This window comes from Rhincodon typus, chromosome 1, assembly GCF_021869965.1.
Source record: "Rhincodon typus isolate 14 chromosome 1, sRhiTyp1.1, whole genome shotgun sequence".
Lineage (NCBI taxonomy): Eukaryota > Metazoa > Chordata > Chondrichthyes > Orectolobiformes > Rhincodontidae > Rhincodon > Rhincodon typus.
This window is the reverse complement of record NC_063332.1, coordinates 75,523,706-75,538,287: the sequence shown is the minus strand read 5'-3', so window position 1 is coordinate 75,538,287 and position 14,582 is coordinate 75,523,706. Positions and strand designations below refer to the sequence as shown.

At 39.3% G+C, this 14,582-nt stretch overlaps 1 protein-coding gene across 1 annotated transcript in view; it reads right to left on the bottom strand.

Moving 5' to 3' along the window:
- nmu (neuromedin U) overlaps positions 1–10,474 on the bottom strand; it is a 29,695-nt gene extending 19,221 nt beyond the window's left edge. The window contains 5 exon segments of the mRNA XM_048594650.1: positions 4,971–5,030; positions 5,115–5,162; positions 6,424–6,482; positions 10,247–10,450; positions 10,453–10,474. Of these exon segments, the coding sequence (XP_048450607.1) occupies positions 4,971–5,030; positions 5,115–5,162; positions 6,424–6,482; positions 10,247–10,450; positions 10,453–10,474 (393 nt within the window).
- Between the last annotated feature and the right edge of the window lie 4,108 nt (positions 10,475–14,582).

The window sequence follows — 14,582 nt, the reverse complement described above, 5'->3', positions numbered from 1 at the left end:
AGCTCAGCAGGTCTGGCAGCATCTTTGAAGAAAAAAACAGAGTTAACATTTCGGATCCGGTGACCCTTCCTCAGAAGGGTCTTCCTACATGGGTAGAAAGATTGGATGAGGCCTGAAAACAGCTGGAGGTAACCCCTGCCTGACATTCCAATGTAAGCAGCAGGCAGAATCTGTGGTTCCTGCCCATTTTCATGAATGCAACTTCCAGCCAGTACTAAACATACAGCTGTTTGGCTCAACACTTAGGTAGAGGATATAAAATTGTGAAAGGCAAGCACAGATTCAAGCTATACTGGTCTACCCAAATCAAAGTTCCAACTCTTAAAGTGATAGAATGCTTTGGATACAGCAAGTGCTGGAGTGCACCACACCAATGACTTGGAGCTGGAAAAGAGACAGCAGTAGCCCATCACGGCAGACAGGAGGTTCCAAGATTCTTTGACGTACCACTGGAAGCCTTAGTGCTACGTTTCAATAGAAATAGAGAGGAGGTCTTATTTCCACAGCGAGTCAGGAGGTCCACCAGAAGGCAATGTCAGCAACGTAGCCCTTAGGGGGTGATGACATGCCGAAGTCCAATGAGCTTCACACAATTATTCAAGGTCAGTCAAACCACCTTCAAATGCCATATCCTACCAACTGCACCACTAGTCTCGTTCACTTCTCAATTCATCACACTGACATCATTCACCTACCAACAATCATAGAATATCTACAGTGTGGAAGAAGGCCATTTGGCCCACCAAGTCCATACTGACCCTCCGAAGAGCAACCTACCCGGACCCACCCCACTATCCTATCCCTGTACGCCTGCATTTATCATGGCTAATCCACCTAGCCAGCATATCCCTGAATGATATAGGCAATTTAGCGTGACCAAACTACCTAACCTGCATAGTAGGTAGACAGGATGGTGAAGAAGATATTTGGCATGTTTGCCTTCATCGGTCAGAGCATTGAGTAGAGGAGTTGGGACATCATGTTAATTTCTGTCTGGCCATGGGAGAAGGGCCAGAAGTCTTGAGGATGGCTAATGTGGTTCCACTTTTCAAGAAGGGTGGTGGAAATGAACCAGGAAATTACAGGCCGGTAAGTCTCACATCACTGGCAGGGAAATTATTGGAGAAAGAACGAATTAATACTCACTTGGAAAGGCAAGAGTTAATTAGGGATTGCCAGATGGAGGTCATGCCTAACAAATTTGTTAGAATTTTTTGAAAATGTGATCAAGTGTGAGGATGAGAGAATTTTAGCTGATGTAGTTTATATGGATTTTAGCAAAGCCTTTGACAAGGTTCCACATGGGAGACTTATTGAAAAAGTTAAAGCACATGGAATTGAGGGAAACTTGGTAAGATGGATCAGAAACTGGCTCCGTAAAAGGACACAAAAGGTCGTGGTAGAAGGCTGTTCGAATGACCAGCAGTGTACCACAAGGATCAGTACTGGGTCCTTTATTGTTTGTTATATTTGTAAATGATATAGATGAAAATGTGGGGGGTATGTTAAGCAAATTTGCAGACAACACCAAGATCGGTAAAAGTGGTTAATAGCAAAGAAGTACACTACAGGAAGGTATAGATGGGTTAGTCAGATGGGCAGACCAATGGCAGATGGTATTTAACCCTAATAAATGTGAAGGGATGCACTTTGGATGAAGAAACAAGATGACGGAACATTTAATGAATGGTAGGATACCATGTAGCTTAGAGGAACAGAGGGATCTTTGGGTAATTATTCACGGATCTCTGAAACTGGCAGTTAAGGCACAGTTAAGGCAGCAGATGGGGCACTTGCTTTCATCAGTCATGGCAATGAGTCTAAAGCAAGTTGGAGTTGTACAGAGTGTTGGTCAGGCCACAACTGGAGTATTGTGCTAGAGGTGGGTACAGAGGAGGTTCACCAGGATATTGCTTGAAATGGAGAAGCTGAGCTATAAGGAGAGACTAGATAGGCTTCGATTATTTTCTTTAGAGCAGAGAAAACTGAGGGTGGACATAATCAAGGTGTATAAGATTATGAGGGTATGGACATGGTGAATACAGAGCAGCTGTTCCCTCTGGTTGAGGGGTCAATCCCGAGAGGGCATAGTTTTAGTGTAAGGGGCAGGAGATTCAGAGGGGATTTGGGAAAAAAAAACATTTTTACTCAGTAGATGGTGAGAATCTAGAATGCACTGCCTGGGAAGGTGGTGGAGACTGGAAAACTTACAACCTTTAAAAAACATCTGGATGAGCTCTTCAAAAACCGTAACATTTAAGGGACAAGTGCAGGAAATTGGGATTAGCACATCTTTAGCGGTAGTTATATTGGTGCAGACTCGATGGGCCAAAGGGCCTTTTCTGTGCTGTATGAATCTATGTTACGGCTGTACAAGACATTGGTTAGGGCACTTTTGGAGTACTGCATACAATTCTGGTCACGCTGCTATCAGAAGGATGTTATTAAACTGGAAAGGGTGCAGAAATGATTTACAAGGATATTACTGAGACTGGGAGTTATAAGGAGAGGCTGAATAGGCAGGGACATTTTTTCCTGGAGCATGGGAGGCTGAGAGGTGACCTTATTGAGGTTTATAAAATCATGAGAAGCATAGATAGGGTGAATAGTTAAGGTGTTTTCCCTAGGGGTGGGGAGTCCAAAACAAAAGGGTGTAAAGTTTAAGGTGAGAGAGAAAGGACTTAAAAGAGATCTGAGGAGCAAATGTTTCATGCAGAGGATGGTGCATGTATGGAACGAGCTGCCAGAGGAAGTGGTAGAGGCAGGTACAGTTCCAACATTTAAAAGACATGTTAACAGGTACAGGAATAGGAAAGGTTTAGAAGGATATTGGCCAAATGTAGGCAAATGGGACGAGTTCAGTTCAGGAAACCTGGTCGGTATGGATGAGTTTGGCTAAATGGCCTGTTTCTATGCTGTATGATTCTATGGCTCTATGACATTGCATGACCAAATCTCTAATGGACCACAACTGAAACAGTTGCACTGCCTAAGCAAAATTCTGCATCAAATATCAGTAAGCAAAATTCCAGAATACTCCTCTAGTATTTTGGCATTTTCAACTAAATCACAGGCCATCTCAAAGCACAATATAAATATAAACGTACTATAAAAGCAAATTAAAATTTTTAAAATGTTTACATGTTAATACATTATCTTAATTCATCACAAAACAATATATTTCTCCACTAGCATTGACATAATGGCAGAATGTAATGCTCCTCTGAAGGAAGACTGGAAGGGGGATTGTATAGTCTAGCAGGAAGGTATGGGTGGAGACCCCATCACTTCCCACTCCTGACCAATTAATTCTGGTGTGCTTCTTGCCCTTAAGGGTCCTTAAGGGTGATTAGCCTAACATCTATTGTTGGAAGAATATTGAAATCAATTGTTAAGGAAGTAAAAGGAGAACATTCAGAAAATCATAATCCAATCAAGCAGAGTCAGCATGGCTTCATGAAAGGGAAATCATATCTGTCTAATTTATTAGAATTTTTTTGAGAGGTATCGCCCAGAGTGGATAGAGGGGAACTAGTAGATGTGTTGTATTTGGACTTCCAGAAGGCATTTAACAAGGTACCTCACAAAAGGCTAAGTCATAAGAGCCTATGATGTTCAAGGTAGTATATATTGCATGGATAGAGAATTAACTAATGGGCAGGAAACAAAAAGTGGGAATAAGGCATTCTTTTTTAGGTTTGCAACCTGTAACCAGTGGAGTTCTACAGGGATCAGTGCAGCTGTTTACAATATATATATTAATGACTTGGAGGAAGGAAACGAATGTACTGCAGCCAAATTTGCAGATGATGCAAAAATAGGTGGAAAGACAGGTTGTGAGAGAAACGCAACACAGTTTACGAACAGTATACATAGAGATATTGATGGTTTCAGTAAGCGGCCAAAAAGTTGGTAAATGGAGCACAATGTGGGAAAATATTATGTTATTCATTTTGGAAGGGAGAACTCAAGCAGAGAGTATTATTTCATTGGAGAATATCTGCAGAAAGCTGCAGCATAAAGGGAGTTGGCTGTACTTGTGCATGAAACAGAGAGCTAGCACGTAATCAGGAAGGCTAATGGAACGTTGGCCCTTATTTCAAGGGGGTTGGCATATAAGAGTAGGGAAGTCTTACTGCAATTGTACAAAGTGATGGGGAGACCATAACTGAAGTGTTGTGAACAGTTTTGGTCCCCTCATTTAAGGAATGATTCATTACATTGGAGGCAGTTCAGAGAAGGATCCCCAGTATGGAGGGATTGTCTTATGAGCAAGGGCTAAATAGGTTGGGACTCTACTCACTGGAGTTTAGAAGAATGGGAAATGACTTCATTAAAACATGTAGGATTCTTAAAGGTCTTGACAGGTTAAATGCAGAGAGGATATTTCCTTTCATGGGAGAGTCTAGGACCAGAGGGAATAGTCTCAGGATAAACGGGTGCCAATTTATGACTGAGATGAGGAGGAATTTCTTCTCTCAGAGGGTTGTGAGTCTTTGGAACCCCTTGCCACAGAGAGCTGTAGGCGGCAGAATCTTTGTATATATTTAAAGCTGAGGTAGATTCTTGGTCAGTAGGGGAATCAAGGGTTATGGAGAAAGGCCAGGAAAGTGGATGTGAGGAAGCTCAGAACAACCATAGACATAATAAATGGCAGAGCAGGCTCGAGGGGTTGAATGGCCCACTCCTGTTCCTATTTCTTACGGTTTTACAATCTTCCCAGTGGCGCAACATTTTAGAACTGGAAATAGCATTAGTCTGGGTCTGCAGATATTTGGTGGGGGTCTTTCTGATAGAGAAGTATAATTATATAAATTGTTTTTCCTAATTGCCCATTTAAGTGACCTCTTCGTCGCTTGTTTCTAAAATTAGAAACATCAAAAGCATGAATGGCAAATATGCAGTAAGTTCAAATTCCTAACATTTCATTTCACTAAATTCCTGCCGCATTGATATAAAGAAACAACTACCTGATGCCACTCCAGAATTGTCAAGGCCATATAGCACAGTTCTTTCAGTGTACCAGATGGCTGGAAAAGCAAAGGGAAAGTTTTTCAGAAACAGTTTTGTTAACTCTTCTACAAGCATGATTGGACTGACACATTGGTTCTCACCTGTGACTGAGGAACTGCAGAAAGAAAGGAAGAACACAGGTCATCTATCTAAAAGAGATAGTTCAGATATTAGCATTGGAAAATAAGGCATGCCTCTGCTAGGACTTCTCTTAATTCAGCTCGGCAACATTCCAAAGCACTACAACAAGAAATGGGCACTGAATTTTTGAAAGAGAAATAGGATGAAGCCACTTGGATCTATGCAACGTTAGATCCTGAATATACTGTACACAAAATCATAAAAATATCTTACCATAGCATGGGAGCTGAGGGGTGACCTTACAGAGGTTTACAAAATCATGAGGGGCATAGATATGGTGAATAGCCAAGGACTTTTACTCAGGGTTGGGAAGTTCAAAACTAGAGGGCACAGGTTTAAGGTGAGACAAGAAAGATTTTAAAGGGACCTGAGAGGTAACATTTTCACAAATATGGAACAAGCTGCCAGAGGAAGTGGTAGAAGACATTTGGACAGGTACATGGAGAGGAAAGGTTTAGAGGGATGTGGGCCTCTAAGTGGGACTATTTCAGTTTAGGAAACCTGGTCAGCACCTGGTCAGCTGAAGGGCCTGTTTCTGTCCTGTAAACCTCTATGACTCTGTCAAAATAAAAGAGGTCCACAGAGATACAAAGAATGCTCAACTAGAAAAACAAACTAACCTTCATGGATTTTATTTAACATGAAGGTGTAAAATAACTCATTTTGAGATTCTTATGCTTTTGATGAATATATATGGGATTTTATCTATATAGATTGTATTTTTCTGATGATTTTTACTCATACAGTGTGCAGATTGTCAGTGGGATTTTTCAATCATCGACAAAACTTGGATAAGTAAATGCACTGTTGCTAAATACAAAATTATGGGAAGATATGTATAAAGCACAACAGTAACATTTACACTGATTATTGAATTTCTCTTGATCTCTCAGAATATTCAATACATAAGATGTGTGTTGATTGCATTTACAAAATGTAAAATGATAATTATTTTTTAAAACATTTACATTTTCTCTAAGATTTTCTCTAGCTGCTAAAACTTAAGAAGTGCTAGATGGAGTTGGCATATCTGTGGCATTGTTTATTGTCTGAGAATTGTAAACAAATGTGTTACAGATGTGATTCTTCAATCTGGCAAATCCAGTAGGTCATAATTCCCAGATGATCATGTCCTCCATACCAACAGTTTTCACTTCTTGCAGTGTGCCTCATAATGCATTTATTTTTTACCCCTTGCTTCCACATTTTCATTGATAAAACTGGGTTTAGTTGATTGATTTCATTCAAATTCAGTTTGGCTACAATTACCTCACTCCACAGACGTAGCTTTTGTTCTGCTGGAAACCGCTGGGGTGATGCAAGAGCACCTGCAAAATTAGTTAAACATAAGATTGTGTGCACCAACTATATACCAGAAGTTACAAATATTATACAATACCTGATACAACAAAATTTAATATTTGCTTTCAACTCAGTTTTTATTATGATTTTTAAGCATAATGAAGTAGACTTGGCTTCTGTGTGATAGGGTAAAACAGGCAATAGTGAATGACAATAATGGAAATCAAAGATGACATGGAACAAGGTTATTGGTTTACTATCACGAGTTTTACATTGTCAGAGAAAATTAAAATTATCCCAAACATTTCTTGCTTCTTGCTACTGACTGGCAATGATTTCAAAAATAACAACATCTTGTAGTCTTATATAGCCTCTAGTGTAGTAAACTATTTGAAAACACTTTGAAAATATATAATCAGACACAGATTGATACTGAATCAAAGCAGGATTCATTAGGACACTTGACACTTAAGAAGTTTGCATAAGGAGATAACTTTTAATGCCATTTTGGAGAATAGCAGAGAAGTGGAGAAAGAGATTTAGTGTAATCTCATTCTTAGGAGAAATCTATCAAACTAATAAGAAACATGTTGCTACTGAAAAACGTTAACAAAGATTATAAACGTTGGATGTGGCCAATAATAAAACAGATTATGAATTTGCTTATTTTGATTATTAATTTCAAGAATTAGTTCTGGTTTGTCTAGCTCACCTATTAGACATGTTATGTGAAAATAATCCTCAGGAAACATTGTGAATTGTGGATACAACATACAATATTCTCAAGGTGAGAACATTTTACTTCTATCAGTAGATGATTATAACATGCTTGCATTGAAAAATAATCTAACCACATAGGAATGTACATCATCCTGAAAGGTCGATTTGAGAATTATAACTATTATTGTATGTTTGCCTCAGGCTTTTGATCCTGAACATTCTGTATAGTTGCCATCTATAAGATAGTAAATGTTGCACTTTCAGTCCTCTGACCTGAAGAATTCTGTTGCCACATTGTGTTCCATCGAAACACCTGTCTATAAAGTTGGGAAACAAGGTGGCCAAGTTCAAATGTAAGTTTAGGCTACAGCTCAAATTTACTATTACTTCAACTTGAAATCCAGTGTTAGGTTTACTACTCAAATGCTTATTTTTATTAAACATGTTATCACAAAAATATGAATTATAAAAATTGTATTATATTTTATCAATTTGAAACCAAAACTGCAAACGAGATTTTAATTAGAATGAATGTATGAAATGTAGTTCTCTCCTGAAGCATGTAACAATGAAATTTCGCACAAAAGGAAGAATGATCCTTTCCTGGAATTCAGTGACTTTTTTTCCTTCAACACTTTGGTATATCCAATAAGTTAGTTTAATGGTGTGTTCTTTGCCTGTTACTTTTATGTTATAACTAAGTATTAATCATATTAAAATAAAAGACCTACTTGCTGTGCAATAAATTATTCTATCATAAATTATTAATTTCAATATTCATTCGTAAATAGTACAAATATGTGTGATTGGTTTCTTTGTAATGATAGGAATCCTTTAAGGTTTTTGAGATATGGGAACATTAGGCTTTGACCTTCAATATCAATTTATGCTTTAATTTCACAGGAAGTGCAGTATAATCAAAGCTTTCAATGGAATTCTGATGAAGTTAAGATGGCATAGTAAGAGCAATTCAGAGGAAAATCCCAGTAAGATGTCCAAAATTATTCTCTCCATAATTTTATTCCTTTCCTACGGACATTCATAACATACTTAAACAATTTATTTTTAAAAGTACCCAATTCACAAGTTTAAATGGGAAGTAGTTCTTTCAGTCCAATAATATTTTTCTCAATTGCCACTGTCTATGAAGTGAAAAATAGATCTGCTTAAGAGCTCTAAGTAAACGTAGTATCTCCTTAACAAACGTTAATTTGACATATGTATGACTGAATTTTGCACATACATGAACGTATTTTTTTTTGCAACTGACTATGCTCTCAAACTGAATCTTGTTAGATTTTCTTTTCAACTTAGTTTTAAAAATGCAGTTAAGTTGAAATACTTTCCCACTTTTATAGCAAAGGGCAATAAAAGCACAGATATAAATATAACAGCTTGTTTCCATTTGTTGTGTATCATTTAAAACAGAAAAAGATGTTTTAATTTTGGGTGAAGAAGATGAAAGTAACTATCACATAGGTCTCTAGTAAAATCAAAATATTAAATGTTTAACACAACTCAAATAGTATAGTAAAAACGACTATGTATAATAATGATTGGAAATTGCAATTTTCATTTTACACTTTCATTGTCACTTTATCTTGTAAGTTGTTTGTAATTTTGCTTTAATATTTTTATTGAATCAGCAATATACTGAGACATCATATCATTCTAAGATCACTTCAATTCAATAATGCCATAGTTTAATTTTTTCCTATTCCATGCAATCGTATAATCATTTGCCTCTGTACATCACAGTTCATAACTCTAAACATGCAAGTAATTCCTGAACAAACAAGTTTTATGATCCTATTACTAAGCAAAGCTCTGTCTTTATTACATGTTTATTGTCTCTACCTGCACACTCTTCAAATGCTGTACCCAGCTGTAAGGAATATAACATTAAGTAAGAATAGCTATCGTATAGTATGTCCCATTTTATTTGAATTGAATCAGCATTTACGAACGCCAAGAATCAATGGCATTGAATAAAGTGAATATTTCTTTCCTGCTAAGTAAATATGCAAAGCTGCAGCATCTCTATCCTCAGCTACATCATTAAAGATTGGTCATATTGGACTTCTGTTGTAATAATCAGCTTCATTGCTTTCCTAAGAGCTAATTAGATTCATTCTCTATAGAAGATGAAGACTAATCTCAATAAAACATTTGAGACGTTACAGAAATGTAATTGGAATATCAATAAAGAAATAAATGTCCATTTTTTTCCAACATACTCCATCCCAAATCACAGAATTTAAGTGATGCTGCAGTGTTTTTAGTGCATATCTAGCTTCTTTCTCTCTGGAGCTGCAGGACAGGCTATGGGGGAAAATAAGGATATGATTTTGTAAGAGAATTTAATACTTTTTTTTAATGAGTACATCTTCCAAAATACACTATTTACTGCATCTATTTGAACAGTCAAGTATCAATGCTGATTTTCTGTGCTGTTCATCTGCACTTTTCAACCTTGCTGACATTTCAGCTAAAAACCATCACACACTATCCCAAGACCAACTCTCAGAACACAGAGCAGGGACTTCTGGATATTCCCTGAAGCAGGTTGATGAAAAGAGTTTCACTTCAATTCCAACATTAGCTCATTGGTGAAACTATTGAAAGATCAGCTCAAGGTGTATCAATGTCAAACTCTACAAAAGCAGGGAAAAATGAAAATCCCCATTTTCATCTGAGAGGTTATCTAGTCTGCAGAGATCTCAGGGACCGCGGCCAGTCTCACAAATCTTAATAGATATCAAACGTTGTACAAGATTGCACTTTCTTAAGCAATGTGATTACTTATGTCGAAGTAGGTGTTGTTTATTTGTATAAGTAAACCAAACTCTTCCTTTAAAACTTAGCAGTGAAATTAACGATAATAGACGTTTTTTTTTTACACGGGGTAAAACGACCAGCGATTAAAAGAATAGAAAAAAACAGAAGCTTAAAAGAATTTAAAAAAAATAACACTTTGACTGGAAACAAGTAAGACAATGCTGGCAGAAATATAACGAGGAAAGAACAAAGGAGAGGAGGAGGCGGAGAGGTTGAAAGTTAACACTGGTACCTTGTGAGAAACAGGAGCTGGAGAGCAGGAACAGTGACAGTGCGAGCACGCAGTGAGGGTGCTTCATACTGATTCTACGCGGCGCTCTTTCTCCTCCTCGGCACTGACACAGATTGAAACCCAGCATGCTGGTCCACACGATATCAACTAGGCAACTCAGATCCTGGTGAACTTTCACTGCTTGTGCATCTCCACTCTTAAAAACAGTCCCCACGTCAGTATCGACATGTCCAAACGTCATGAGTCCTCAGGACACGGTGAGGCAGATACGCCATGTGCTGGCATTCACTCTCACTTCTGACTTTGAAGAAGTTCCGCCAAGCCTGCTGTGTTCATCCAGCCCTGCACCTTGTTGTCTCGGATTCTCCAGCATCTGCAGCTCCCTTTTCCTTTCTGGTTCCCAGTTAAAAGCAAACAGCAGCTGCCCCCTCCTCCAACCCTTCGCTCCAGCTGATAGCTGGGGGATATTTGAGGCATTTCTGTAGGTGGGCGAGGCTTTGTCTTATTCAAAAGTCACTCACTAACGCAGAGTTAAAATCGGACCCGTTCGTGTTCCTGTTGTGCACATTCCGCCCCAGTTCATAAAGTTGGGTTGCCTTGTTATTTCCCGGGTCACTTTCTCTGCTCAATTCAGCCAGCGTTCCTTCGCTTTTACCTTCAGTTGTTTGAAGAACCTTACAATTCCAGTCTCCATGACCGCTGAAGACAGTTACTGAGTAAAGGATACACCAGGTGGTTTCTCGCTGCCTTCCTGCTTTAAACTGACACATTAACTCCTTTTCCAAACATTCCTCGAACTTCAAGCATTGACCGTTAAGGTTCCACTTTCTCTGCTCTCACCACCAATGTTCAGCCGTTACCAGGGGCTCAGACGTTCCGATGGAAGACAGTAGTTGGAGAATTACAGGAACACAGAATTGTCACGGTGCAAAAGAAAGCCATTCGGCCCATTATGCCTACACCAGCTCTGAAAATGAGCTTCATTACCCACTGCCAATCTCCTACATTTTCCCCACAACCTGCAAACTATTTCTGTCTAAAAATCATCCAATGCCCTCGAACGTTTCAATTGAACCTGCCTGATCCAGGCAGTGCATTCCATGCCCTCACTACTCCTTGAGCAGAAAAGTCTTTTTTTCTCTCACATGACCTTTGCTTCTTTTGCACATCACTTTAAATCTTTGCCCTTTCATTCTTGCTCCTTTTACAACCCTGAACTGCCTCTCCCATTCTACTCTGTGCAGTCTGCTCATGATTTTAATAAACCTCTATCAGATATCTTCTCAGCCTCCTTCTCTCCAAGGAGAATAGTCCCAATTAACCCTTCTCCTCATCACCCACTGACTCACTACTGACTGCCATCCAGAACTATCCTCTGGACTGCTCTCCTTTGCACTGGATTCACCAATCTGAAATACTGCTGGACTCAATCCACTACCTCTCCCTCAACCTCAACCTTGACAAAACCGATTTCCAGCTCTCATATCCCACTACCCTGATTCCTACATTGGTACCCCAACTGTCCAGACTAGCCCTACAGCCCCAGCCTCCTCAATCTAGCTTCCCTGATGTACCCTAACCCTCTCCCACTTGCCTATCACTTTAATCTCACACCTACCTGCCATTTGTACCCTCACCTAACTGGCAGCTACACCATGCACCCATGTGTCACTCTATCCTCCATCTATTTGTCACCCACCTGGCATACTTTTTCCCTAACCACCTGATATTTCTCTCCTGCCTGGTATCTGAACCAATAATCCACCTGAAAACCTACCATCTCTACCCTCCTGGCATCCTACTCTCTCACTTATATTATGCACTTAGCCTCTCTCAGTAACAAAAACAGAAGTTGCTGGAAAAGCTCAGCAGGTCTGGCATGTCTGTGAAGAAAAAAATCAGAGTTAACGCTTCGGGACCGGTGACCCTTCTTCAGTTCTGGGTAACTGGACCCAAAATGTTCACTTTGATTTTTTCTTCACAGATGCTGCCAGAGCTGCTGAGCTTTTCCAGCAACTTCGGTTTTTATTTAGCCTCTTTCAGTACCTGTCAAATGAGACTTGAAAAACACACAAATTAGGAGCAGAAATAGATTATCAGCCACTCAAGCCTATTTTGATATTTAATTAATTCATGGTTTCTCTGTTTGTGCACTGAATTCTGCCTTCCCAACTATCACACCCAGCTCAGCCCATGATCAATTATTCCCTTGCCTTCAAGGAATCTATCCATATCTGCCTTATAAGTTTTAAATGATCCATCACCTTCTAAGGCAGCATCCCAAAACCATTTGACAGGGAAAAAAAACTCATCTACATCTTAAGAAGATTTTACTTAATTTTCAAATAGTGCCTCCTAGTTTTGAACTCACACACAAGAGGAAACATCCTTTCCATCTCAAGCGTGTCAAACCATTCTGGGTCGTATATACTTAGTCCAGGTCATTCTTCTAAATTCCAGCGGAAACAAGCCTAGTCTGTGCAACATATCCACATAAAACTGCTCATTCCAGGTGCCAATCTAACAAACTTCCTCTGAACCACCTCCAATTCATCCTTCATCAAATAAGGAGACTAAAACTGTATACAATGTTTGAATTGTAGTCTCTCCAGTTCCCTATAAAACTAAAGCAACATCCTTACTTATGTGTTCAATTTAGCATGTAATAAAGAACAACATTCCATTAGCCTTCATTACTTGCTGCACCTGCATACTAACTTCTTATAATGCACACACTAGAATACCTAGAACTCGTAACTCATTCTCTCTTTAAATAAAAAGAGAACAACTTTACATATTCTCAGATTACAGTCCATCAGTTAGACTTTTATCCATTCATTCAACCTATTTATATCCATCCACATCCTCCCTATATCCTTTTAGGAATATACGTTCCTACCTATCCTTGTGTCATCTGTAAGATTAACAACCATGTCTTTATGCCCTTCATTAAAGTCATTGATATAAATTGTAAAAGCTGAGACCACAACATAGATCTCTGTGGGACTCCACTTGCCAGATCCTGCCAATTTGAAAAAAGACCCATTCATGAGTAAATACAGTGTGGAGCTGGAAGAACATAGCAGGCCAAGCAGCATCAGAGGAGCAGGAAAGTTGAAGTTTCAGGTAGTTTTGACTCCTCTGATGCTGCCTGGCCTGCTGTGTTCTTCCAGCGCCACACTGTGTTGTCTGACTCCAGCATCTGCAGTTCTTGCTATCCCCCATTTATGAGTAATCTCTGTTTTCTGTGAGCCAGCTAGTCTTCTATCCATGCTAACATGTAACCCTCTACACTTTGAGTCCCTGCTCTGTGCAATAACATTTCACATGGCCCCTTCACAAATGCCTTCTAGAAATCCATTCTAGAAATCCAGAAATCCACAGCCTCCCCTTTGTCCACAAACATGTTCAAATAACTCAGATAAACTGGTTAAACATGATTTTCCTTTCACAAATCTATGCTGACTCCACCATATTGCCTTGCTTTTCTCGAAGTGTGCAGTAATGGTCTTCTTTGTGATCAATTCTAATGCCTTCTGCACAACAAATGTCAAGCCAAATGTGTTGTTTTTTATGTTCTCCCCTTCTTGACCAGATTGATTATATTTGCTAACTTACAGTCTGATGGCACCATTCCAGAATCTTGAAAATGTTGTAACATTAACACCAATGTTTCTACTACCTTACTCGTCACTTCTTTTAACAGCCTAAAATGAAATCTATCAGGACCTGAGAACTTATTAGCTCACAGTTCCATCAGTTTGCTCAGTACCACTTCACTGTAGATTTGTATTTTCACCAAGTTCCACTCACTCTCCCATCTACTGTTTTATAACTATTATTGGAATGTTTTTTCGCATCCTAGAAAGCGAAAGGAGAAGCAAAATGCTACTTGCCACTTATCATCCCTATCATGAGACTAGGAATACTGCAACAAGTAACTCATCTCCTGACTCCCCAAAGCTTGTCCACCACCTACACAGCACAAGTCAGGAACGTGATGGAATACTCCCCACTTGCCTGATGAGTGTAGCCCCAACAACACCATTCAGGACAAAGCAGCCTGCTTGATTGGTACTACATCCACAAGCATCCACTCTCTCCACCATTGACATTCAGTAGCAGCAGAGTGTACTATCTACAGGATGCGCTGCAGAAAATCACCAAAAATCCTTAAACAGTACCTTCCAATCTCAACATTCACTTCCATGTAGAAGGACAAGGGCAGCAGATACGTGGGAACACGACCAGCTGCAAGTTCCCCTCCAAGCCACTCACCACCCTGACTTAACATAGAACATAGAACATTACAGCGCAGTACAGGCCCTTCGGCCCT